This window comes from Canis lupus, chromosome 24, assembly GCF_048164855.1.
Source record: "Canis lupus baileyi chromosome 24, mCanLup2.hap1, whole genome shotgun sequence".
Lineage (NCBI taxonomy): Eukaryota > Metazoa > Chordata > Mammalia > Carnivora > Canidae > Canis > Canis lupus.
The window spans coordinates 16,497,828-16,525,666 of record NC_132861.1 but is presented as its reverse complement, the minus strand read 5'-3'; the positions used below and the strand labels follow the sequence as shown (position 1 = coordinate 16,525,666).

Sequence of the window (27,839 nt, the reverse complement as noted above, 5' to 3'; positions counted from 1 at the left end):
CTCTCTCTCTCTGTCTCTCTGAGGTGAAGGTCTTTCAAATCTATATAGCTCCCACCTTGATCTGTTTTCTGGGCTTCAGACCCATTGATCCAACTGCTGCTCAGAGGCATCTCTACTTGGATATTCCACTGTCACTTCAAACTGTACTCAACATCTTTGCATCCCTCATACGATTAAGCAGTGACCCCTCCTGTAGTCCATATTCCACTGAATGTCATCCTGGTCCCCCAGCCCCTCAGATGGCCTCCTTCACATCATTCCTCATTCCTCCTTCTCTTCTCTCCTCTCCCAACCTATCAAACACCACATACCCAGATCTGTCTGATGGCCCACCCGAGACCCTAAACCGCTCCTCTATTCCTCCTAGCCACCCGTTAATCTTTGCTTGGCCTCCAGGTGTCTGAGCAGGGCTACATCCACACAAATTCTTACTGATGCCGAGTCACCACATCAGCAAGAATGAGGAAGAATGTAGGAACCCAATGAAAAACCAAAGGTCCCTCTTTTTCTTATGAATATTTCAGGTAAAAAGCGCCCCCCTTTGAAAATAAAAAACAGGGTCTCAACATATCATTTGTATTAGCTGTTTTATGCTTTGAAAGGTCTCAATCTTTTATATTCAGTCCATCTACTCACAAAGCAATCTGAAGGGCTCAAAGAATATTTTGCTTAATAATGAAATGTTTGGCAGCTAGCCAGACATAATAATAATTATGTATGCATACCCTCCAACAAGCCATTGCTAATACAGGCTTCATGAGGGAAGAATTTTGGCTTGTTTCATCCATGCTATATTATATCCCCATTTCCTAGTGTATGGCATATAGCAGGTACTTAATAAGAATAATATATTTTAAATATATCAACTGTTAAAAATAATTTACAAGTGTTACTTATAATAATATAAGTAATATAATTGAATGAATGTACAAATATATAAATTAGAATTTGGAAATGGTTTTATTTATACCAAATAACAAAAGGGTGCTTGCTTTTTGATATGTCTGACTAGCACAACTTTCAGCTGTTCTAATATGGAGAAATACTATAGATAATTACACTGAATGTGAATTATATATATCTCTTCCATGTGATTAGACATCATAGAAATAAGTCTCAATAGAAATCAGTCTCCCGTGGCAGAAGCCTTTTTGAAATGATGTGCCTTGAGCAGGTGGAAGCCAATCAGGTATGTTCCCCAAGAAGCCTGCAGGTCACACCCACCCAATGAGATGTACAGACAAGCAATGTGTACAGATCATAAAAATTCCCATCTCCCCAGCTCAAGTAAACTACAACTGGTGTGCCACTTTTACTTAGTGTAACACTGAACTTGCATAATATGTTTGTCACTGGATTTAAAAAATTGGAGCTTTTAAATCTGGAAGGAATAATATTTACAAGAAACATGCCTTCTTTTTGCATTATTGGTGCTTGTTCTAACAGGAATAATGTCGAGATATGAACATGTCGTTCAACCCCAGTAAGAGCTTTCCTAAAATAATTCTTTTATTTTAGCTTCAATCAAGACAATAAATTTTAAGTTAAAATGGACAAGAAAGACACTCTTCTCAGATATATTATTATATTTTCATGAAACAAAGACAGGTGCTTAGGACTTTCTTGTTCTGTACACATCACTGGTTTCTTTTTTCCTTTTTTTTTTTTTTTAAGATTTATTTATTTGAGAGAGAGAGTGAGCGAACGCACGTGCACATGAGTGGGAGAGAGGCAAAGGGAGAGACTCTTCAAGCTGACTCCTCACTTATTGGGGAGCCAGATGACAGGCGCAATCCCGGGACCTATGAGATCATGACCTGAGCCAAAACCAAGAGTCAGATGCTTAATCAACTGAGCCACCCAGGTGCCCCCACATCACTGTTTTCAACTCAAGTGGGTAAAAAGGACCAAGAAGGTCTGACTGGCAACAACATTTATTCAGAGAATACTGTTACTCCTGGGATAGCTGCATGTAAGATGCAACTTTACCAAACCACAAATCTACAAGTTAGTTCAAACGGTGAGATACAAATGAGTCACTAGCAAATCTTGAAAAACTGCAGTCTATCAGCAGAGCCAGTTGTTCATGCTTTGAATTTGAAAAATACTCACAAGGATAGAACTGAAGGGTCATAAGGCTAGAGAAAGGTTTCGCCCCATACTCTCCCAAACATGACTGTCAACTGCTCCAGAGAGCTGAGTGACAGTGTAAAATATAAACCTGAAATACTATAAAAATAAAAACTTCAGCATTTTCTAACTCTCTGAATTAATAATGGGGGAAATACACAATCATTTAGAAACAAAATATTCTGAGAAGAGATGGTATTAATATAAAAACAAAACATTACGCTCCGAATAGAGTAAAAGTGATAATAGAAGAAGACAAGCCTATTGGTATATGCTGTAAAGTTGCCCTCTACAACGGAGCAAGAGCTTTTTGGGTTCCTAACAAACTACTGTTAGAATAGCAAGACAATTACAAATTAAATCTGTTTGTTCATATATCATACAGAGTACTTTAGCTCTCTCATAAATATTAACAAATTGCTGACATAATAAGGCTATTTATTCACTTGAAAAAATAAGCACCCATTATTTATTGCAGAATATTAATGGAGCTGCCCTTGTTAAACAGTTGCATAACGTAAGTGTGGAGTTTGCTAAAATATGACCTACATGAGGCTAATGCCTAGAAATGAATCAGGAAGACTTTCATGGTCAACAAGCTTGGGAACACAGCACGAGAGACTCAATGTTCATTTGGAGACATCTCAGATCCTGAGAAGCCCATTTAACATCATTCAAATGAGTATTCTCAAACATAACTGATGGGATACTTTATTCCCAAGACAAGCTATTAATGCACTAGAAGAGAAATTAATATAGATATACATATAATCACCATCTAAAAGTTTAGACCATATTACATACATGTAACTTGTGCAGGCTTTTATCAATATTATGAATACTCTGTAGGTTGTTGTTTAATTTATTTTCTCTTCTTCACACGGTTTCATTTGAGAGAATAAAAGGATTCATTTGAGAGAAACACTTTCTGGAGATAAGTTTATAGGAAAACTGTCACTCTTCCAGCTTGCACGGCAGGATGCTCTGAAGTCCTCCTCCCCAATTGATATTCATGATAGACCTGCAATCATTCTCATAACCTCCACCTCCACATCTAGCCGACCACCTGCCTTCTGGATTCCGCCTATTTTCTGTTCTCCTACCCCCTTCAATATTAGCTTTTCCATGGCCACTCTCCTAGTCCAAGGCACCAACTCTATCTGGCACCTGAATAACTTCCCAACTGGTCTCCCTAAATCAATCCTTTACCACATATGTTACAGCCAAAATAACCTCTTAACAGTTAAAAATATTTTCTACATACTAATTTCCTACCATTTTTATATACTATTAAGGTGGAGAGAATGATGAAACTATCAATGTTATGCCCACTAATCGGTTTAAGAAATAAGACATTTCTAAAACTCCTATGATCCCATTCCTTGCTCCAGAGGTAAGCACCATCTGAATTTTATGCTTACTATTCCTTTACTTCTTATAGGTTTACTGCTTACGTATTTACCTATAACGAACTGCTTAGTTTTGCATGATTTTGAACTTTTTAATAAATGTATACAGTTTAATTCTTCTGAAACTCATTTTTTTACTTGACACTGTGCCTGTTTATTATTTATGTCCCTCAATTTCCACTATATAGTACTCTAGTCAATGAATATGACACAAATTATTTACCCATTTTTCCACTGACAGTCACTTGGGTTCTTTCCAGAGTCTTCTTTTTCCACATACAAACAGTGCCATTATAAACCTTCCTATTCTTCACGAAACAACACTTTGTCTAGGTTGGATATATGAGCTGTACTGCGGTGTCATAGGGAACGTCCATCTTCAGCTTTAACAGTAATGCCCAACTGTTTTCCAAAGTGGCCACACCAAGTGTGCACTCCTACCAGCACAGGTAAGAGTGCTTGTGACTCCAAACCCTTGTCAACACTGGGTCACTGAGTACTGTCAATTGTCTTTTTTTTCTTTCTTTCTTTCTTTCTTTCTTTCTTTCTTTCTTTCTTTCTTTCTTTCTTTCTTTCCTTTTCTTTTCTTTTCTTTTCTTTCTTTTTTTTTTTTTGGTCAAACTGGTGAGACTAAGATGCTATCCTAAGGTGGTCTGAATTATCAGTTACTGATGAATGTGGAAGTCACTTTATATGGCTCCCTGTACATCTATGCTTTTCGCTCAAAGTACTTCAAAAATACTTCTCTTCCAACATGATACGTTTTATGGTGTGGTTTTTTTTGCCATAATAAAAGTAAATAACTAACTAAATAAAAGAAAATATCCTAGTTATAGGTGTTGAAAATATCTTTCAATCTGTGGTTTTCCTTTCACCATTTTTTACATTTCTTTTGATACACAGAAGATGCAAATTTTCATACAGTTCAACTTATCAGTCTTATCTTATGGTTATCACCTTTGATACTGTAAATAAGATTTAAGATAGTCTGGGCAAGTAAAAAAAAATGGGAGGGGGACAATCAGAAAGACATTCTTTTGTATCATCTTCTAAAAATGTAAAGCTTTACTTCTCACATTTGGTTTTCAACTCACTTTATATTTGTGTGCAGAATGAGACCGAGATAGAAGTTTCGTCTTATCCATATGGATGATTAATCTTTACAGCACCATCTTCTAAAAAGACTAGTCCCTCCTTGGCCCACAGACCTATATGGCCACCAGCTTAGGCTCAGGAGTCCAAACGTGTTAAAGTAGCATTTGGGCGCTTGGCTCTGTTCTACTCTTCTACTTGTCCCTTCCACATCAGTGTTACCCTGCCTCAGTTCCCACTGCTTTATTTGGACACTAATCCCAAGTGGGGAAGCCTATCAACTTGCTGCTATTCTTCAAAATTGCCCTGGCTATTATCAGGCCATTGCTCTTCCATATAAAACAGTATAAGCTCAAACAAACCAATAGAATAACATTAAATTAATTGGAAAATAATACATTAATTAGAGAAAAAATTAATGTTTTTGGCATTAAATCTTATCTATAAATTTGGTTCAGGTCCTCATTTACTTAGCATTTTGAAAATAAAGATAATATACTTCTTATTTTAGATTTTTTTCAAGTTTTTATTTAAATTCCAGTTAGTTAACATATAGTGTAATATTAGTTTCAGGTGTACAACATAGAGATTCAACACTTCCATACAACACCCAGTGCTCATTGCAACCAAGTGCACTTCTTAATCCCCATCACCTATTTAATCCATTCCCCCCACCCACCTCTCCTCCAGTAATCTTCAGTTTATTCCAGATACCTAAGAGATAAACAGCCAAGAGTCTGTTTCCTGGTTTGCCTCTTCCCGTCCCCCATATTCAACTGTATTGTTTCTTAAATTCTACATATGAGTAACATCATATGATATTTCTTTCTCTGATTTATTTCACTTAGCATAATATTCTCCAGTTCTATGCATGTCATTGCAAACGGCAAGATTTCATTCTTCTTGACAGCTGAGTAATATTCCATTGTGTATATATACCACACTTCTTTATCCATTTATCAGTTGATGGACATTTGCCCCTTCCATGCTATTGTTGATAATGCTGCTATGAACACAGGGGTGCATATACCCCTTCAAATCAGTACTTTTCTTTCCTTTTGGTAAATACCTAGTAGTGTAACTGCTGGATTGTGGGGTAGGTCTATATTTAACTTTTTGAGGAACCTCCACAGTGTTTTCCACAGTGGCTGTACCAGTGCACATTCCCACCAAAAGTGCACGAGGGTTCCCCTTTCTCTGCATCCTTACCAACACCTGTTGTTTCCTGAGTTGTTCATTTTAGCCATTCTGACCAAATGGGATACCACCTTGCAGGTCATATCTCATTGTAATTTTGATTTGAATTTCCCTGATGATGAGTGATGTTAAGAACCTTTCCATGTCTGTCATCTGGACGTCTTCTTTGCAAAATGCCTATTGATGTCTTCTGCCCATTTTTTAAACTGGATTATTCATTTTTTTGGGTATGTAGTCTTATAAGTTCTTTATACATTTTGGATATTAAACTTTTTATCAGATATGTCATTTGCAATTATTTTCTTCCATTCCATAGGCTGCCTTCCAAAGTTTTGTTGACTGTTTCCTTCATGCAGTAGCTTTTTATTTTGATGAAATCCCAATAGTTTATTTTTGTTTCCCTTGCCTCCGGAGATGCGTCTAGTAAGAATTGCTATGGCCAAGGTCAAAGAGGTTACTGCCTGTATTCTCCACTAGGATTTTGATGGTTCCTTGTCTCATAATCAGGTCTTTCAGACGTTTTGAATGTATCTTTGTGTATGGTCTAAGAAGGTGGTCCAGTTACATTCTTTTGAATGTTGCTGTCCAGTTTTCCCAACACCATTTGTTGAAGAGACTGTCTTTTTCTGATTGAATACTCTTTTCTGCTTTGTTGAAGATGAGTTGGCCAGAGTTGTGGATGCAATTCTGGGTTTTCTATTCTGTTCCACTGATCTGTGTCTGTTTTGTGCCAGTACCTTACTGTCTTCATGACTACAGCTTTGTAATATAACTTGAAGTCCAGAATTGTGATGCCTCGGGTTTTGCTTTCTTTTTCACAATTGCTTTGGCTAATTTGGGGTCTTTTGTGGCTCCCTACAAATTTTAGGATTGTTTTTCTCTAGCTCTGTGAAAAATGCTGGTAGTATTTTGATAGGGATTGCATTAAATCCATAGATTACTTTGGGTAGTACAGACATCTTAACAATATTTTTTCATATTTTAGATTTTTTAGTAGGTACCTCATACTTTTTATTTCCACAGTGGTATCTTTAAAATTGCTTTTGATTTGTTGATGATAAACAGAGATGGCATATTAATTTTTATATATTGTTTATCCAGAGAAATTGCTTACTTCTCATTGATTTCAATAATTTCCCTATACATACTTTGGATTTTCTCAGCAATCAATCATCTACAAATAATGACAGTTTTGGGACTTCCTTTGTAATGCTTACATCTTTTCTCTTCCTTGTCTTATTGCCCTGATGAATGTTGCACTGTAGAATTCTAATGAGCATCCTCATTTTATGCTTTATTTTTATGGAAATGTTTGTTACAAGCTTAATGATGAACTGAATGAGGAAATGCAGATGTTTCTAAGTAGGAAGAATAGAATATTTCTGAAAACCTAAACAAACTCTTTTTTGGGGGTGGGGGAGAAGACAAGTCTTAAAAGAGTCTTTCTTCTCTAAATGCTCTAAATGTAGCTATGTTTCTTCTAAAGACCATTTAAAATAATGTACTCAAAGGGCTATGGCTTTTGACAATGAACAAGGGAGATAATCCTAGTGAAGAAATAAATCTTTATATTTTCTCAAAACGAAGTAGGAAAGGATAATGGGCTTAGTAACATCATCCTTCCTTTTAAATTAAAATAATTTACTGATAGTTGATTCAGATTTTAGTTGCTACTGTTACCTCATCTTTGTATATTTATTTATTGCACAGAAGAATCCTGGATGGTAGGGAAGTTTGAGTTCTCTTCTAAGGAGAAGTAGAGCTACATCATTATACGACTTAAGATAAAGGGGAGGGGTGGCAAGCAGCTTGGCCAAGTTCAAGTTCTACTGCATAGGAAAGCTTCTCAGTCCCTCCTACTATTAGCCTTTCTGGAACTTTATCACTTTCCAGCCATGTTATAATTACATGGAGTTTAAGTACCATCCATTCTTAAAACTAAGCAAAGACTCTAAAATGAGCACAAAGACACACAAGCATAACAGCACATGAATCAGGTAGTGTTCTGTAAACGGGAAAAAGCTATTAAAACTAGGCCATTGTTATTATAATTTATTCCACTGAAGAATAGTTTATTCTCATTACCACAAATTTTCACTAAAATAGATAACCCAGAGTGCAATAATACACAGCATAGAACCATAAATTACATATAAAGTAAAAAATAGGTATGTAGTATGACTAGCATTATATATATGGAGATGATTAAGCTTCTAAGACAACAAAAACTATTGATAAGAAGTATTATGAAGATAAAATACACTGTTATTTTACTTGTCTGGTAAGTGTGAACTATTCCCATGTATGTTTGAGTACTGGGACCTGAAGATCCACTGGACAATTAGCATGTACTGATGAGCCTCTAAGCAGATATACTGCTACCCAATACCATAACATTTATTCGGCATTTTATAGTTTACAGAGCACTCTCTTCCTATCAGACTGGCTAAGCAGGAAGGATCAAGCCAGGCCCTACCAGCAGCCACTACACCACTCAGTCAGGGTAGCCTGCCTGAGAATAAAGTGCATCCTAAAAAAGACAGACCCGAGAAATACATTTTGAACAATATTCTAGAAGAACTAACTAGATCCAGTTTACCTGAAACCAGATATACCCTTGCACCTTTCAGTTATGAGACTCAATAAATTCTCTTTTTAGCCTAAGCAGTATGAGTTGGGTTTCTACCAGTTGCACCTGAGAGTCCTGAATCACATAAGGGCTAGATGCATTGCTAACTGCACCAGCCACCACTCTCTCCATCACACCCAGTTTCCCTTCGGGAACCTTGGAGCAATGGAACAGCATGGTTTCATGAATCCCAACACAACCTACATGATCTTAGAGAAGACATGTCATGCATATGAACCTCAATATGAGCCCCACATATGGGAATATTATCTAATTCACAGGGTGGTTTGAGAGTGAAATTTGAGAGTGAAATTCTCTTGGAAAGCAGCTAGATGGAGTGTGGCACTTAGTATTCATTGAGTGGTAACAATATTCCTGCTTTCTGTGCTGATAGGCCATACTAAATGAGATAAGATATGCAAAAATTCTATTATAATCCCTGATACAAATAAGGTACTCAATAAATATAAATTTCTTTTGCAGTGAAAATAATGTGGGGCTAATAATCATATTCATCTTATATTGCTAGCCATTTTTCTCACTATAGGAAAATATAGGAAATCATTTTTCTCACTATAGGAAAATAACAAAGAATTCAGACTAACTCCAATAACCTTTTCTACCCCTTCCTTCCCAGGAATCTAGCAGGAAGTAAACAAACACATATAAATGAATGGTTGGATATACTAAATGAGCTAGGTAATTTCTAGCATTTGCCTCATAGGAAACCTTGACATAAATGTACAGAATTCAAATTCTGCAAGGGGGAAGGTGACCACAACCTACTCACTCTGACAGAGACACTAGCTCGACCATTCAATGGCACACAACAGAATCAAAACGCAAGACTCACAGTATTTGGAACGTATGGTAAGCCATAAAATTTCTCCTGTGTTTCCCTGAGAATGTCTGTGGTTGATGTCCTCAAGGGGTGTTTCCCATGGTAGATTTGATCCAGAGTGGCGTAAAAGACCTAGGTAGATGAAAACATCCACTCAGTTGTGTCAGTCCATCCTTACATCTCAGACATTGTGGGCCAAAGGTGTTAGAAGTGTGTCAAAGTAATAATTATACATAACCCTGTTGAAAACATTCACAAATAGAAGTGTATATGGCTTGGGATGTATTTTGTACCACCTTTAAGACCACGTTAATAATGAAAAGGAAAGCTCTCAATCTTTTCATCATTAAGGATATTTTTAAAAACTGGAACTTATCTATAAGGTATTCTTTATGTTGCATTAAATTTGTGACCATAAAACTGGAATTTGGCCCATAGATATCTATAGATATATTTAACATATGTAGGTGGGTCAATGAAAAAATAAAGTCACAACTTGTGACACTCTGGATCTAATAAATCCTGTTTGGTTTCATCATAGAATCCTGCTCTCTCTAAAATGAGAGCAAAGAAATGGCCCAAATCCCAGTTTTGCGAGGAGAAGGGACAGAACATTAAATAGTCGGGGTGAGATGAAGAAAGGAATAGCAATCCTGTGTCTGACGGGGGTACAGATGCTACAAAGAATCTGGTGCAGCTGTTGCCCAGTTAGGGGAGCCAACCCAGCCCCTACACCTGGTGTCGGGAGATACCAAGGAAGCAGCTGCTGTGCTCCCGCAACTCTGCCTTACAGAGGTGACCAAGAGAGAAGGACCACTCACCTCTGAGTAGAGGAAGAGGCCATTAAAATATGATAGAAGAATAAACATTAGTTTGAACATGAAATTTGCTGCTTACAAAGTTCTGAAAACTAGATTTTACATAGCAAATTTAAAGTAAAGACAAAGTGCTTTTTCACTGGACCATGTGGCTTGAGTATTAACATTGTTTGGAGTTCACCTGAAGCAAGGAAGTAGAAAACGCTTTATTTTAAATGAAAATTTCTGACATGCAATTATGTTTCTGATATGTATCTTTCTGATTTAAAAATGGAATTTGTAGAGAATGTGCAGCTGTTGACTTAAAAGAATTGAGGATTAGTTTGGATAAAAGAAAAAATTCAAATGACCTCTAGCTTTTGGCTTCATCTAGATATAGAATTATGGTTCTAAATTATAAGTCAAGTTTAAACCTTCCCTAGAAAAATATAGACATTTCCTAAATATAAATATTGTTTTACTCTAACTGGTAATCTAAACATATAGCTAAATACAGCTCTTTCAATTCTTTATTCTGTAATGAGTAACAATGCATAAAGTAATCAGAGAAGCCAAAATTACTCATCCACATCTTGTCTATATTCTAACAGAATAGGTTATTAGGAATTTAAACTTAAATTCTAACTTTAACAAAGGTGTTTTATTTTGGGGGTTGGGTTTTTTTTTTCTTTTTTTAATTGCCAATCTGTAAACAGACCAGAATTCAAAAGTTTCATTCCTAGAGTTATGCCTTTCAAAGGCATAAACATGGAATGACTTTAATGATAAAAACAGAGAAAAATAAATGAAATGCGCATGTTTCGTGCTTATTTGCTGATAAACCAAACAATTCTAAAGCAATGAGCCTATTTGCCCACCCAGGGAGTCATGCCTGTCTGGGAACAACAACCTTAGAGCCACAGAAAAACAGAAGCCTATTTTTCAAACAATGCACAAGAGAAAAAAAAAATTGCAATTTTAAGAACACTGTGTATACCCTTTTAGAAACCTGGAACAATTCATTTCCTTTCCACTCTTATTTGTGTGCACTGTACAAGGGGGCTATTGTAGAATAGGAAAGCTGGCACGGGGAGCTCTTTGGGCAAGAATTTGCCTCCCTCTCCTTTCTCTTCCTCTCTGTCTCTTGGAGGGGGTGGTGGTGGTTATTCTTTTGGAGAGTGGAAAGAAGAAAAGATAGGTTTTTCCATTTTAAAAGAAAATTTTTGCAACAAATATTCAAAAAGAAAGCCACAACTCAGGCTTTTAAAAAGTAGGACTTCTACTATAGATACCATCAAATCAAAAGACTTTTGCTAGGTAAAGCAAATTATTTTTTCAAATAATTCAGAAATACTTTAAAAATTATATTGATATGCACAGATAAATCAAATATAAATCCACAGTTTTTTCTGTAGTATACATTTTCTTCAAATATATATTTTAAGATACAACATAAACAGAGTTCATAAAGGCTGAATTTTACAAAACCATAAAGCAATTAAATAATGCCCACACTTTTAAATAGGTAGCTAGATCATTATAAAGTGAATATTGCCTGAGATGAAAGACGGGTATTTAGGCTGTGTTTATAGAATTCTCAAGACCTGATGAAGAGTAAGAATTCCATAAACAGTCTCAGTAATTACAAGTAACTGAAACATCTGGTATCATGTAGACCTGACATACAGATGGTTCATAAGATTTTTCTAGTCTGTATCTGGGAACCCAGAAAATTGGCTTTGAATATCATCTAAAACTAAGTCATTACTGTTTAAACTTCACATCAAAACTACACAATTTTAAAAAGATACAAAGTGACATAAAATATAACATGATTGTTGAAATGTATGGTTTAGAAGTCATGTGACTTTCCCAAGCTTTGATTTTCCCAACTAAAAATGGGAAATAACCCTATTTAACATCCACTTCACAAGGACAGTGTGAGGACTGAACAAGTCGGTTTTGGTCAAGTTCTTTGAACTAAGATGAAAGAGATCTTAGAAGCATAATTATTATAATAAATGTGCAGCACTGGCAAGAATTTAAAGTTATATATTTATTTTGAATAATTACTCTGAAAAACTTAAGAACAAAGGTACATACATACCTGAAGTTGCATATCAGCTGCAGCGCACACCTTTTTAGATTCACAAAGCCGAGACACCATACTTTTGGGCAGTGACTTGAAAAACAAAAGAACATATATGTAAGTTGCTTCATAAGTCACTGAACTGTGTACTTATGAAGTGGGAAAGTTAAAAATGACATCAAACGAAAAAGTTAGTAACAGAATTTAATCACGGTGATTGTCAAATTAGGGTTTATACATGAAAAACACAGTTCTTGTACGGAACTGAGACATTGGCATTGATCTTTAAGAATCTGTTTAAAACCTTAGAAAAAGTGAATGCTTCTCTGTTCCTTTGTTACCAGTGAAAGCCTGTTCAAGTGCTCTGTTGACTATTTTTTAAAGACTTTATTTCTTTATGAGAGAGAGAGAGAGGATGAGCTTGTGGGTGTCGAGCAGGGAGAGGGGCAGAGGAAGAAGCAGGCTCCCTGCTGATCATGGAGCCCAATGTGGTACTCGACTGCAGCACCCTGAGATCATGACCTGAGCTGATGGCAGACACTGAATTGACTGAGCCTCCCAGGCACCCCAATGACTTTTAAGTACATATAATAATGGATGATAGGAATAAGGGAGTCAAATGTCAAGAAATAGATGATAATCCATGGTGTCAGCCAGTATTAAAGCTGAACTGATATCCTAACAAAAAACCATGACAATGAATTGCACATCCTTTTATTTTCCAACCTGAAAAGGCTGCAGAGCTTGGAAACTCGGTATAATGACCCTATCTGGTTTAAGGCTTCCTCTCTGAGACTAATTAGGCCTAATCACATAACACCATATATTCGCTTAGAAATAAACTGAAAACGTAGTCAAGGAAGCACTTTAGTCAACTTACTCTACTTTAAAAATTATTATTGATATTTACTGAAGACAGCTACCACTTTATACAGCTCTATGGATAATCTAAATGAAGCTAAAAGCCCCTCTACAAAGAAATCTATTTAGGTTCCTAATACTACCATTGTGTAAATTAACCAATGAATGGACACAGTGAGCTATCTGCTGGAAGGGGGTTGGGCACTGCCATATTTACATGTGTGTATCTCCTCAGAGTGCCCACCCCACAGCAGACACTCAATAAACATGTCCAGAAGGAATGGATGAACACTAGAATGATCATTTTAAAAAGGCTTATGTGAAAGACTACAGCAGGATGTGATGAAGGCTCAAACAACAAAGTCTATTCTCTTCTTCCTGTTCCGGTATAAGAAAGGGATACGGGACAAAAAGAAAATTTTGGGGAGTTAAGATGTGGATTGAAGGAGGTTGTATAGTATAGTTTCTGGCACAGGTGGAAGGCTTGGAGCTTTCTCACACCAGGGGCGACCATCTTGTATAAAATAAAAATGTCCTCAGACAATATTTTAAAAAGTCAAGATTTAGTCAGGGCATATATGCCAAAAGTCTCTCTCAGAATGTTCAATTTCTTTAAACCTTACTTTACATTATACCTTCAGCTAACAGGTATTGTGCTATACTTGGATTTTTTATGCTTCATGAAGCTTTACTAGTTTTGTTTTCATAGAAAAAGAAGTATGTGGAAGGATGGCATTTTCTCATTTTTCCAACAATGAAAAGTACTGTGGACAAGCACTGCATCAGGCATTAGGGACAGAAGCTGGTGAACAGATAAGGTCCTGGCCCCTCAAGCTTCATAGGCTGACACTACCTATGTAAGCACAATATTAAAGAGAGTTAACAACTATCATGAGTTCTGAGAAGGAAAAGCAGTGCAGGTGGGTATGAGAACCATAACCTAGAAAGGCTTAGCAGAGGAACTGCCATAGGTGTGAAATTTGCAAAGCAAACAGGCATTAAGGAGACAAGGGACGGGCTTGGGAGGACAAGCGCAGCAGGGAGAAAGAAGCACCTCATGTGGAAGAAACCCATGTGTGAAGAGCAGAAAAGAAGAGGGCCCTTGGCAAGTGGTGAAAGAGCCAAGGGCAGGCAAGCAGGGCTCCACCAGGCAGGAGAGGCAGGTGGAGCCAAGCAGGGACACTGGTCTCCACCCTCAGTCTCTGCCTCATGGTAAGCCACTGGGGAGTTTTAAGCAAAGATGTCACAAGGTCAAATTTGTGTTTTTGAAAGACTTTTGGCTGCGTGTAGACCCTGGATAAGGGGAAGAAAGGAGTGGCTTAGGAAAAAAACACAGGAGACTGGAGTTAGTGCACCAGTGACACACATCAGTAACCCAAGCAACTGCCAGAGACACTGGGCAGGGGCACCACTGGAGAGGGCTGGGGCAAGGCAGTAGGTGAGACCCAGAGACAATGAGTACACAGGACACCACAGTTTCCAGAAGTGTGCCAGAGAGGTGCACAGAGGAAGGGTGGTAGCTGCAGAGGGAAAAAGCAGGGAGGGAAAAGTCTTGAGGCTGGAAAAATGCACACGCAAGCTTAAGAAATGCTGATGGCAATGACCCCTGGGATACAGGCTGGAGATGTAGAGAGGAGAAGAAACAATGAGAGTACAAGGTTCCTGAACGGGCAGGAGAAGAGGCATAGACCAAGCGAGAGGCGGCTCAGACCTCTGACGTAGGGCTCCCACAGATGGGCGGTCAGACAGGAGGCTGTGAGAAGAGTTGGATTCCCAGGCTTAAGGAGGTGAGAGAAGGTGGTGGAGAGTGGTCCACTGAGAAGCGCAGCATCGTCAGCCCCGGGAGAATCCTGGGATCCCAATCTGGCCTGGGGAATGGGCAGATCTGAGGATAGGGCAGATGGGGCAATAGGAGGTGGATGAGGAGGATCATCCAGTCAGCAGGGAGACCCAGGGAGGTAGGTTTTTAATACTTAGGACACTAGTTGGGAAATAATTTGCTAAGGAAATGAGATGTAAACTATAAATACAAGAAAATTTATTACAAAGAAAATTTCTTTAAAAATGTACAAATGCAGTTGTACCATTCTCACTAATCTTTAAATTTCTTGCTGATCCTAAATTTACCCAGTTTCTTCAGAAAGCTTCTTTTTAGCTCTTTCAATCTCATCTTGGCACTCACCTCTCTGGAGGCCAGCAGACTCCCTGGATTTTCTGGAAACTGGCCTCCAGGATGCCCCAGCTACTTCCTCAGCCCCACCAGTTCAGGGCCTTGGTCAGAACGGTCTCCTCTAACACATGTGAGCTGATGAGCTAATGAAGAACACACTAACCTGCTTTCCTTTCTGGCCAGGAAACAAACAGGCCATGTTCCAAAGGGACACATGTCCCTACTTTCCTCACTGAATTAGCACGTCCCAAAGTTCCTCTGACTTCTCCACTGCAAACCACTTGCTGCTCTCTGCCAGACCACAGACAGAAGACAGGCCAGCCTCACACAATGAGTCCACCCTGAAAATGCCAAATAATCTTAGGCCCAAGTCCCACGTTTCTCCCCTGCAAAATTCATTTTCTACAGCAACAAGAGGCAAATTGCCATTTTGTTCTTTTTCAGGCGCGTCCTCGCATCAATACTTATTTCAAGGAGCCGTCTCTGTTAAATATAACAGCACATCTAGTTATATCCTTAACAAAGCTTAGCAATCTGCAACCCTACATAGAGCTATTCAGACATGGTTTTCAGAAGCAATCTGTATCCCTAAACAAGGGAAGACTATTTGGAACAAGGTTTGAGAACATGAATGAAGATTTATTTCAATATAATATTTACTGACTAAACTTTATATGTCAGATCATTTATGCCCTAGCCTGAGTTTCTTTTATAAAAACACCTACAGTGATTTTGTCTCTATCGAAGGCTGCTGGGTGTGAAGTAACTCTGGTTTGATGCTGGCTCACTCCCATGTTCCCTGAGCAGAGGCTCTGCCTGTGGAAGGGGACAAAGCCATAAAGGCAAGTCAGGTTAGTCAGGGAGACCCACTGAGCTCATCTTGGGAAGCATCCCATGGTGTGCAAGGCACCCTACTAAGCAGTCAGGTCACACAACAATGAAGCCTTCCCACCCCTGCTACCACAAACAGGAAAAGCAATGTTTGTTGACACTAACAATGCAAGGGAATCTGCCCCCAGTACCACAGGAGAGATACAGAGAGAGTAATGGAGGAATTTAAAAGACAGCAATTATTTAGTGTCTGAAAAGCAATTACTTATGCCTCCGTATTATTTGAGTGGTAGTATTTCTATTTCAAAGATTCACTCTAGCTATAAAATATAGCAAGTCACTGTGATCTTTACCCTCCCCTGGTAAATAGGAAAACAGCAGAACTGTTATTTCCACAACTGGGACATAATATGCTAATAATTAACTACAGTGATTGAATTTATTTTAATAATTCAATTGAGGCAACCCTCTCAAGTCCCTTCCCTCTTTGGCCATTTTGTACTATCACTCAATAAACTTTGCCTCTCCAAGGGGGAGGGGCCCCGCAAGGAGCCGGGCTGAGGCCGGGGCGAGTGTCCCCAGGACAGGAGAGCCCCGTCCCGGAGACGCAGAAGCTGCACCTACTACCTTCCCGGGCGGAAAGGGGCTCGCAGAGAGCTGGAGCAGGACCCAGGAGGGCGGGGATGCCCTCGGGTTCCCGGGGACACTAACAGACACCTGCGCCCCGGGGGAGTGCGCCGAGCTCCCTAAGGGCTGCAGCGCGCACGCATTGACCCCGGAGCAGTTCGGAGGGGGGAGGGGGCGGCTCCGCGGAGGGGGCTGTGCGGCCCGGGAGCGCGAATCCAACAGCGCAGGCCCCGGAGCACAGGGCGCCGGGACACAGCCCAGGATCCCGCCTCCCCCGGGACAGGCAGAGGCCGGGAGGGCCCAGGACAACAAGGACCAACAAGGACGCTCCTGCCCCGAGCTGAGCAGATCAGCGGCCCCGCCCCGGAGCCTCCAGGCCCTGCAGACGGAGAGCTCCGGAGTTCCTACGGGGGCTGAATCCAGGGCTCCAGAGCTGGCCCCGCCACTGGGGTTGTTCCTCCCGGGGCCTCACGGGGTAAACAACCCCCACTGAGCCCTGCACCAGGCAGGGGGAAGAGCAGCTCCCCCAAGTGCTAACACCTGAAAATCAGCACAACAGGCCCCCCTCCCCCAGAAGACCAGCTAGATGTACAAGTTCCAGGGGAAGTCAAGGGACTTAAAGTATACAGAACCAGAAGATACTCCCCCGCGTTTTTTGTTTTTTGCTTTTTGTTTTGCTTTGTTTTGCTTTTTCATTTGTTTGCTTCCCCACCTCTTTTTTTTTCCTTTCTTTCTTTTTCTTTCTCTTTTTTTCTTTTTTTCTTCCTTTTTTCTTTTTCTCTTTTCTTTCCTTCTCTCCTCTCTTTTTCTCCTTTTCCCAATACAACTTGTTTTTGGCCACTCTGCACTGAGCAAAATGACTAGAAGGAAAACCTCACCTCAAAAGAAAGAATCAGAAACAGTCCTCTCTCCCACAGAGTTACAAAATCTGGATTACAATTCAATGTCAGAAAGTCAATTCAGAAGCACTATTATACAGCTACTGGTGGCTCTAGAAAAAAGCATAAAGTATTCAAGGGTCTTCATGACTTGCAGAATTTAGATCCAATCAGGCAGAAATTAAAAATCAATTGAATGAGATGCAATCCAAACTAGAAGTCCTAACGACCAGGGTTAACGAGGTAGAAGAACAAGTGAGTGACATAGAAGACAAGTTGATGGCAAAGAGGGAAACTGGGGAAAAAAGAGACAAACAATTAAAAGACCATGAAGATAGATTAAGGGAAATAAACGACAGCCTGAGGAAGAAAAACCTACATTTAATTGGGGTTCTGGAGGGCACCAAAAGGGCCAGAGGGCCAGAATGTGTATTTGAACAAATCATAGGGGAACAAATCCCCTAATCTGGGAAGGGAAACAAGCATTCAGATCCAGGAAATAGAGAGATCCCCCCCCCTAAAATCAATAAAAACCGTTCAACACCTCAACATTTAATAGTGAAGCTTGCAAATTCCAAAGATAAAGAGAAGATCCTTAAAGCAGCAAGAGACAAGAAATCCCTGACTTTTATGCAGAGGAGTATTAGGGTAACAGCAGACCTCTCCACAGAGACCTGGCAGGCCAGAAAGGGCTGGCAGGATATATTCAGGGTCCTAAATGAAAACATGCAACCAAGAATACTTTATCCAGCAAGGCTCTCATTCAAAATAGAAGGAGAGATAAAGAGCTTCCAAGACAGGCAGGAACTGAAAGAATATGTGACCTCCAAACCAGCTCTGCAAAAAATTTTAAGGGGGACTCTTAAAATTCCCCTTTAAGAAGAAGTCCAGTAGAACAATCCACAAAAACAAGGACTGAATAGATATCATGATGACACTAAACTCATACCTTTCAATAGTAACTCTGAACGTGAATGGGCTTAATGACTCCATCAAAAGGCGCAGGGTTTCAGACTGGATAAAAAAGCAGGACCCATCTATTTGCTGTCTACAAGAGACTCATTTTAGACAGAAGGACACCAACAGCCTGAAAATAAAAGGTTGGAGAACCATTTACCATTCGAATGGTCCTCAAAAGAAAGCAGGGGTAGCCATCCTTATATCAGATAAACTAAAATTTACCCCGAAGACTGTAGTGAGAGATGAAGAGGGACACTATATCATACTTAAAGGATCTATCCAACAAGAGGACTTAACAATCCTCAATATATATGCCCCGAATGTGGGAGCTGCCAAATATATAAATCAATTAATAACCAAAGTGAAGAAATACTTACATAATAATACACTTATACTTGGTGACTTCAATCTAGCTCTTTCTATACTCGATAGGTCTTCTAAGCACAACATCTCCAAAGAAACGAGAGCTTTAAATGATACACTGGACCAGATGGATTTCACAGATATCTACAGAACTTTACATCCAAACTCAACTGAATACACATTCTTCTCAAGTGCACATGGAACTTTCTCCAGAATAGACCACATACTGGGTCACAAATCGGGTCTGAACTGATACCAAAAGATTGGGACCGTCCCTTGCATATTCTCAGACCATAATGCCTTGAAATTAGAACTAAATCACAACAAGAAGTTTGGAAGGACCTCAAACACGTGGAGATTAAGGACCATCCTGCTAAAAGATGAAAGGGTCAACCAGGAAATTAAGGAAGAATTAAAAAGATTCATGGAAACTAATGAGAATGAAGATACAACCGTTCAAAATCTTTGGGATGCAGCAAAAGCGGTCCTAAGGGGGAAATACATCGCAATACAAGCATCCATTAAAAAACTGGAAAGAACTCAAATACAAAAGCTAACCTTACACATAAAGGAGCTAGAGAAAAAACAGCAAAAGATCCTACACCCAGCAGAAGAGAGTTAATAAAGATTCGAACAGAACTCAATGAAATCGAGACTAGAAGAACTGTGGAACAGATCAACAAAACCAGGACTTGGTTCTTTAAAAGAATTAATAAGATAGATAAACCATTAGCTAGCCTTATTAAAAGAAGAGAGAGAAGACTCAAATTAATAAAATCATGAATGAGAAAGGAGAGATCACTACCAACACCAAGGAAATACAAACGATTTTAAAAACATATTATGAACAGCTATACGCCAATAAATTAGGCAATCTAGAAGAAATGGACGCATTCCTGGAAAGCCACAAACTACCAAAACTGGAACAGGAAGAAATAGAAAACCTGAACAGGCCAATAACCAAGGAGGAAATTGAAGCAGTCATCAAAAACCTCCCAAGACACAGGAGTCCAGGGCCAGATGGCTTCCCAGGGGAATTTTATCAAACGTTTAAAGAAGAAACCATACCTATTCTCCTAAAGCTGTTTGGAAAGATAGAAAGAGATGGAGTACTTCCAAATTCGTTCTATGAGGCCAGCATCACCTTAATTCCAAAACCAGACAAAGATCCCACCAAAAAGGAGAATTACAGACCAATATCCCTGATGAACATGGATGCAAAAATTCTCAACAAGATACTAGCCAATAGGATCCAACAGCACATTAAGAAAATTATTCACCATGACCAAGTAGGATTTATCCCCGGGACACAAGGCTGGTTCAACACTCGTAAAACAATCAATGTGATTCATCATATCAGCAAGAGAAAAACCAAGAACCATATGATCCTCTCATTGGATGCAGAGAAAGCATTTGACAAAATACACCATCCATTGCTGATCAAAACTCTTCAAAGTGTAGGGATAGAGGGAACATTCCTCAACATCTTAAAAGCCATCTACGAAAATCCCACAGCAAATATCATTCTCAATGGGGAAGCACTGGGAGCCTTTCCCCTAAGATCAGGAACAAGACAGGGATGTCCACTCTCACCACTGCTATTCAACATAGTACTGGAAGTCCTAGCCTCAGCAATCAGACAACAAAAAGACTTTAAAGGCATTCAAATTGGCAAAGAAGAGGTCAAACTCTCCCTCTTCGCCAATGACATGATACTCTACATAGAAAACCCAAAAGTCTCCACCCCAAGATTGCTAGAACTCATACAGCAATTCGGTAGCGTGGCAGGATACAAAATAAATACCCAGAAATCAATGGCATTTCTATACACTAACAATGAGACTGAAGAAAGAGAAATTAAGGAGTCAATCCCATTTACAATTGCACCCAAAAGCATAAGATACCTAGGAATAAACCTAACCAAAGAGGTAAAGGATCTATACCCTAAAAACTATAGAACACTTCTGAAAGAAATTGAGGAAGACACAAAGAGATGGAAAAATATTCCATGCTCATGGATTGGCAGAATTAATATTGTGAAAATGTCAACGTTACCCAGGGCAATTTACACATTTAATGCAATCCCTATCAAAATACCATGGACTTTCTTCAGAGAGTTAGAACAAATTATTTTAAGATTTGTGTGGAATCAGAAAAGACCCCGAATAGCCAGGGGAATTTTAAAAAAGAAAACCATAGCTGGGGGCATCACAATGCCAGATTTCAGGTTGTACTACAAAGCTGTGGTCATCAAGACAGTGTGGTACTGGCACAAAAACAGACACATAGATCAGTGGAACAGAATAGAGAACCATGAAGTGGACCCTGAACTTTATGGTCAACTAATATTTGATAAAGGAGGAAAGACTATCCATTGGAAGAAAGACAGTCTCTTCAATAAATGGTGCTGGGAAAATTGGACATCTACATGCAGAATAATGAAACTAGACCACTCTCTTGCACCATACACAAAGATAAACTCAAAATGGATGAAAGATCTAAATGTGAGACAAGATTCCATCAAAATCCTAGAGGAGAACACAGGCAACACCCTTTTTGAACTCGGCCACAGTAACTTCTTGCAAGATACATCCACGAAGGCAAAAGAAACAAAAGCAAAAATGAACTATTGGGACTTCATCAAGATAAGAAGCTTTTGCACAGCAAAGGATACAGTCAACAAAACTCAAAGACAACCTACAGAATGGGAGAAGATATTTGCAAATGACATATCAGATAAAGGGCTAGTTTCCAAGATCTATAAAGAACTTCTTAAACTCAACACCAAAGAAACAAACAATCCAATCATGAAATGGGTAAAAGACATGAAGAGAAATCTCACAGAGGAAGACATAGACATGGCCAACAGGCACATGAGAAAATGCTCCGCATCACTTGCCATCAGGGAAATACAAATCAAAACCACAATGAGATACCACCTCACACCAGTGAGAATGGAGAACATTAACAAGGCAGGGAACCACAAATGTTGGAGAGGATGCGGAGAAAAGGGAACCCTCTTACACTGTTGGTGGGAATGTGAACTGGTGCAGCCACTCTGGAAAACTGTGTGGAGGTTCCTCAAACAGTTAAAAATAGACCTGCCCTACGACCCAGCAATTGCACTGTTGGGGATTTACCCCAAAGATACAGATGCAATGAAACGCAGGGACACCTGCACCGATGTTTATAGCAGCAATGGCCACGATAGCCAAACTATGGAAGGAACCTTGGTGTCCATCGAAAGATGAATGGATAAAGAAGATGTGGTTTATGTATACAATGGAATATTACTCAGCTATTAGAAATGACAAATACCCACCATTTGCTTCAACGTGGATGGAACTGGAGGGTATTATGCTGAGTGAAGTAAGTCAGTCGGAGAAGGACAAACATTATATGTTCTCATTCATTTGGGGAATATAAATAATAGTGAAAGGGAAAATAAGGGAAGGGAGAAGAAATGTGTGGGAAATATCAGAAAGGGAGACAGAACGTAAAGACTGCTAACTCTGGGAAACGAACTAGGGGTGGTAGAAGGGGAGGAGGGCGGGGGGTGGGAGTGAATGGGTGACGGGCACTGGGGGTTATTCTGTATGTTAGTAAATTGAACACCAATAAAAAATAAATTAAAAAAAAAAAAAAGACTCCTAACTCTGGGAAATGAACTAGGGGTGGTGGAAGGGGAGGAGGGCGGGGGGTGGGGGTGAGTGGGTGACGGGCACTGAGGGGGGCACTTGACGGGATGAGCACTGGGTGTTATTCTGTATGTTGGTAGACTGAACACCAATAAAAAATAAATTTATTAAAATAAATAAATAAATAAACTTTGCCTCACTATTACTCAATAAACCCTGCTTTGCTACCCAACCCCCAAAAAAATCAATATGAATTTTTCCACAACTATCTTTGTTCTTTATTTAAAAACAAAAATGCTTGTGTTATTTGTAAAGAAATAAGATCTGATTTTGTATGACTAAAACAGAGACAGTGCAGCCTCTCTCATAATATATGCCAAGTCTCCTATAAACCACAGGGCCTCAGCCTCCATCTCAGAGTCCAGAAGGGTGCAGTGCCCCAAGCCACAGTTCTGCTATGTGCAGAATAGCAGTTCCTATTTCTAGTATTTAGTTCATTTATTCATCCTATCCTGATGAATCCATCTTATTAATGCATCCAGTGGTTTCAGTTTAAGTTTTTGGAGCCCCAACTACATTCTGAGGCACAGCCATCATGGTGTGAAAGGTCCCTTGAAAATACCTAGGGGACAGAAAGCCCCATCCTTCTCTGTGTACCCAAAGTACATGGCTGTGCTAGAGCCCAGTCTCAGCTCTCAATTCTTTTTTTAACACCACAACACAACTAATAGCTGAAAAGAAAAAACAAAAGACCATAAAATTGATCATTTCTTCTGTCAAGAAGGTAAAGTCTGGTTTCCTATTCATAATTAAAATACGAATAACAAGGACAATAATTACCAACTACATGAAGCCTGAAGCAAGTAAAGACCAGCGGCCTCAGCATCACCTGGGAGATTCTTGGAAATACAAAATCTTGGGTGCTCCACACCCACCATGTCAGAATTCACATCTTAGCCAGGTCCCCAGGTGATTTTATGCCCATTAAAGTCTGAGATATCCTGATTTAGAAAAACATAAGCATCATGAGTACTTGAACGACAAAGGTGAGCAAAATTAAATCATCCTGATTTTACAAGTCGAACTGCCTTTGGGAAGGTAGCACCATGAGAGAGCCAGAGGACTGTGTCTGAGGTCAGGCAGCTTGTGTTTTCAAGCTGCTACTCACTTGCTTGGGATGGCAGGCAAGTCTTCTGGTATTGTGTGTTCTCAATTGTGAAATAAGGATTAAAATACCACTGTAAAAAATTGGTATGAAGATTTAATATGGTAATAGTTATTCAGTCAATTTGTGGAAAGGATTAACTAACTAGATGAAATTCAAGTCCCTGCACCTAACATGTCTATCTTGCCTAAGGGCTATCATGGCTAGGGCGTCCGCACAGGCAGGTGGGCCTGGCCATCTTGGTTTGGGACTACTGTTCTGTTCTAATTGATAAGAGCATCCCTCTTCCTTCTTAGGGTGGGCGGGTGTTGAAGAAAAAAAAAATGTGCTCTGGCTTGGACAACAGGTTACATCACTGTCCAGGTAACAACACGCTTCTCTGAGAGCTTCATTTGAGTCAAACACGATGAGTTGTGCAGAGCATGTGTACACCATCTTTCCAAAGAAAGGGAGGTGTTTACTATAGGATAGACACAAGCTGCACTGCTGGCTGACCATACACACCAACAAAACCGTTAGAATAGTAATAGCTTAGCTGTTACATTAAAGCAGCACATCATTTTTGGAAGGTTTCAGAATATCATCAAAAAATGCAAATATTTTAACGAAATCAGCATTACTTGAATTCTCTGAATGTTTCCCCATGAGCTCAACTTGTAAGCATATAACCTCATGTTTTCCAGACATTTTCTATCACTTCACAATCTCACCAGTCTAATTTAAATAATGTCTTGTTAAAAGTTTTGGCATCAGACTCTTCCAGAGCCAAGTCACTGTGATAAAATAGCTTGTTTTATTTATGACCATTTAGAAAATTTATTATGGTAAAAGCTGCATAAATATTAAAAGTGAAGACATTCTCTGGTACAAACCCTTGTTATGGTAATAAATTCAGCTCTTCCCAAAGCAAAGAACTCCTAGCACTGATATCCTTTAGGAACATGTTGGATCTAATGACATAAACTTGTTGAGACATGGTCATCCAGAACAAGAAAAGCCTTCAGAGGCAGAAAGCCGAGCATCAAAGCTGTCCAGGGTATGAGTCGGCAGCTTCAATTTTGCAGCTTGATCCCATACCACCCCAAGCACTAAATCTCCACACGTGCCTATAACGGGAAAACAACTGGACTCAGCATGTATCAACTAGTCTGTTTTGCTATTATCCTATAATCCAGATGGCACATAATCAATATAATGAAAAAGCTGCCTACTCCCAAAGAGACAAAAATCTCAGATCTAAATCCACAGGAAATAACATTGCTTTTAGCTTCCATGACTCGTAGTGTTGCTTCTGACAAACTAAGATGAAATGAGAAAAAGGAATCTTTAGAAATGCTTATATGTTATCACAGACTCACTGATGGTTCAGAGAAATAGACAGAAGTACTTTGACTTTTACAGGGTTCAGTTAAATATTTTAATGTGTGATAGAGTTCTAACTTCCATTTTATTCTTTAAAAAAACTCCAATAATACCATGTTCACACTTTACATATATTACAAAATTTGACTCAAAAACTAGTTTTTGAGGTAAGTATGGGGGTATTAATTTTTAACTTCTAAATTTGCATTTTTATTGCAAGCTGGGGCACCTGAGTGGCTCAGTCGGTTAGGCATCTGCCTTCGGCTCAGGTCATAATCTCAGGGTTCTGGGATCGAGTCCGACATTGGGGCTCCCTGCTCAACAGGGAGTCTGCTTCTCCTCTCCCTCTGCCCCTTCCCCCTGCTCATGCTCTCTCTCAAATAAATAAATAAAATTTTTTAAAAAAGATATTAAAAAATAAAGAAAAGCAGAGAAGCCTCAGACAAGTTCAGGGACTCATCAGAGGTCAAGTGTGTGTGGTGGAAGACCAAGCTCAGACCCGCCTCCGCCTCCCAGCTCACTGTTCTTGTCTAGACATAATTGAGAAGCATGAAAGCTGAAAATAAGTTTCAAAACAACTTAAACCTGCCAAAACTAATCTAGTTCCAGTGGCGCTATGATTTTTACCTTCAATCCTTGTTCATATCTCCTGAGAGAGAATGACAGAAGATTTATTACAAGCCTATCTGTCTCCTTGGAAATAGATCTTAAGCAATTTTACCCTTGGGCTGACTTTCACAAACTAAATCTAACAATGACGCAGCACAGAACATTCTAAAATGAAAGCACTAGAATTCTACTGTTCTAAAAATAACAAAATGGAAAGAGGTCTTGGATTTTCCAAGACATACTGTAAAAGAAGTATAAGCCATTTCCTACCACACTAAAAACTGGAAAAAAGAAAACACCCATATGTTATAATATTGATTTTAGCAACTGACAGAAATTTAAGAAAGTTCTGATGTGATACTAAGAGGTCTACTAACATCACAAATAGAAACTAAGAGACCAACCCCCATGTTACTATTGTGTGACCTTTGGGCAAATTAACCTAAATCAGTTTCTATAAAGTGTGGATAACCATGTACCTACTTCATTGTTAGATAGGATTAAATACGATAAACATATAAAATAATAAATGTTCATTCCTATTATTTGATAAATATTTTGTGAGAAAGTTACCTAGAGCAACAAATTTTAGTGGTGGCCAATGCACAAAATTGTACAAAAGCTGTAGATTCTCTCAAAAATCAAATGATTATATATATTCTTTAAGATGTTATTTATTCATTTGAGAGAGAGAGAGAGAGAGAGAGAGAGTGAACGCATGAGCAGGGGAAGGGGCAGAGGAAGAGGGAGAAGCAGACTCTCCAGTGAGAGGGGAGCCTGATGTAGGGCTCAGTTCCAGGACCCCAAGATTATGACTTGAGTGGAAGCCAGATGCTCAACCAACTGAGCCACCCAGGCACCCCAGTATTTTTCCTTCTTTAAAGTTTTATTTTTAAGTAATCTCTATACTCACACCCCGAGATCAAGAGTCGCATGCTCTACTGAGTGAGCCAACTAGGTGTCCTGCATACGACTCTATTTAATGATTAGTGACCTAATTAGGGTTGCAAGACTATCAGAAAAAAAACTTTCAGGTGAAGCATTATGAAGATTAAGAGGACAACACATGAGGAATAAAGAAATAGTTCATCAGGAAAATTTAACAATTCTGTATATTTATGCATCTAATAAAATATACTCAAAATACATGGAATAAAGAAAGAAAATTTTATAAGGCAGTGAAAACTGGGTATGATGCCATGATGGCATTTGTCCAAATTCACAGGATGTACAACGCCAAGAGTGAACCCTAATATAAACTATGGACTTGGAGGATTATGATGTGTCAGTGTAGGTTCACCAACTGTAACAAACACATACAACTCTGCTGGAGGAATATAATGGGGGGAAGCTCTACCTATGGGGGGGTGGCAGGGAGTATATGGGAAATCTCTGTACCACCTTCTCAGTGTTGCTGTGAACCTAAAACTGCTCTAAATAAATAAAGTCCTAACTTCAAAAAAAAAAAAAAAAGATAGGTAAAACTAAGGTGAAAATATTATCCATCATCCTGGAAGATTTCCACCTCTCAATTTTTGCTAGTTCAAAAAAAGTAGTTACATATCAAAAACCTAAACAACACAATGAAAAGATTGTCTTAACAACAGACTTACATGCAACCCCAGACCCAACAATCAGAAAATACACAATGTACTCAGGCACAAACAAAACATTCCCAAAAAACTGAGGACATACTAAGGTATAAAATATCAAAAACCCACAAAGAATCAGTAATAGGTATACTAATTAAATATAAATAAGAAAAAGATAAGCAAAGGTTTAAAACTTTTAAACTATATTTCTAACAACTTGTGGATCAAAGGGGAAATTACAATGCAATTAGCAACATTAGAAAGATTTTATATTAAAAGCATGGCATGCAGCTAAAGCGCTGCATCAGCACAATTTAAAATTATAGCATTAAATTGTGAACAGACATGTTAGATTATATTGAAATTGAATTAGTTCAGTGCCCACCTTAATTGAGGGATACAAACAAAGAAGGAGGAAGGAAAGAAGAATAATAAGTGAACTAAAACAAACAAAGAGGATAAACAAAATATGCATTAGTTCTTTGGAAACATTAAAAAGACAGACAAACTTCTGCCAGGATTAATAGAGAAAAAATAAGAGAACGGTATTAGAAATGAAAAGGATATAGCTACACGTTTAGCAGGATTTGAAGGATAAA

General features: G+C 38.9%; 1 protein-coding gene across 3 annotated transcripts in view; it reads right to left on the bottom strand.

Annotated features, from left to right (window-relative positions):
- The window catches only part of MIPEP (mitochondrial intermediate peptidase), a 174,265-nt gene that overhangs the window by 67,382 nt on the left and 79,044 nt on the right, over positions 1–27,839 (bottom strand). For all 3 annotated transcript variants that reach the window (XR_012016295.1, XM_072795768.1, XM_072795767.1), the window contains exons 15-16: positions 12,203–12,277; positions 9,311–9,430 (exon numbers count right to left, since the gene is read on the bottom strand). Coding sequence is in view for 2 of the 3 variants with exons in the window: in XM_072795768.1 (XP_072651869.1) it covers positions 9,311–9,430; positions 12,203–12,277 (195 nt within the window). In the remaining variant the exon portion in view is untranslated. The remainder of the gene's footprint in view (positions 1–9,310; positions 9,431–12,202; positions 12,278–27,839) is intronic.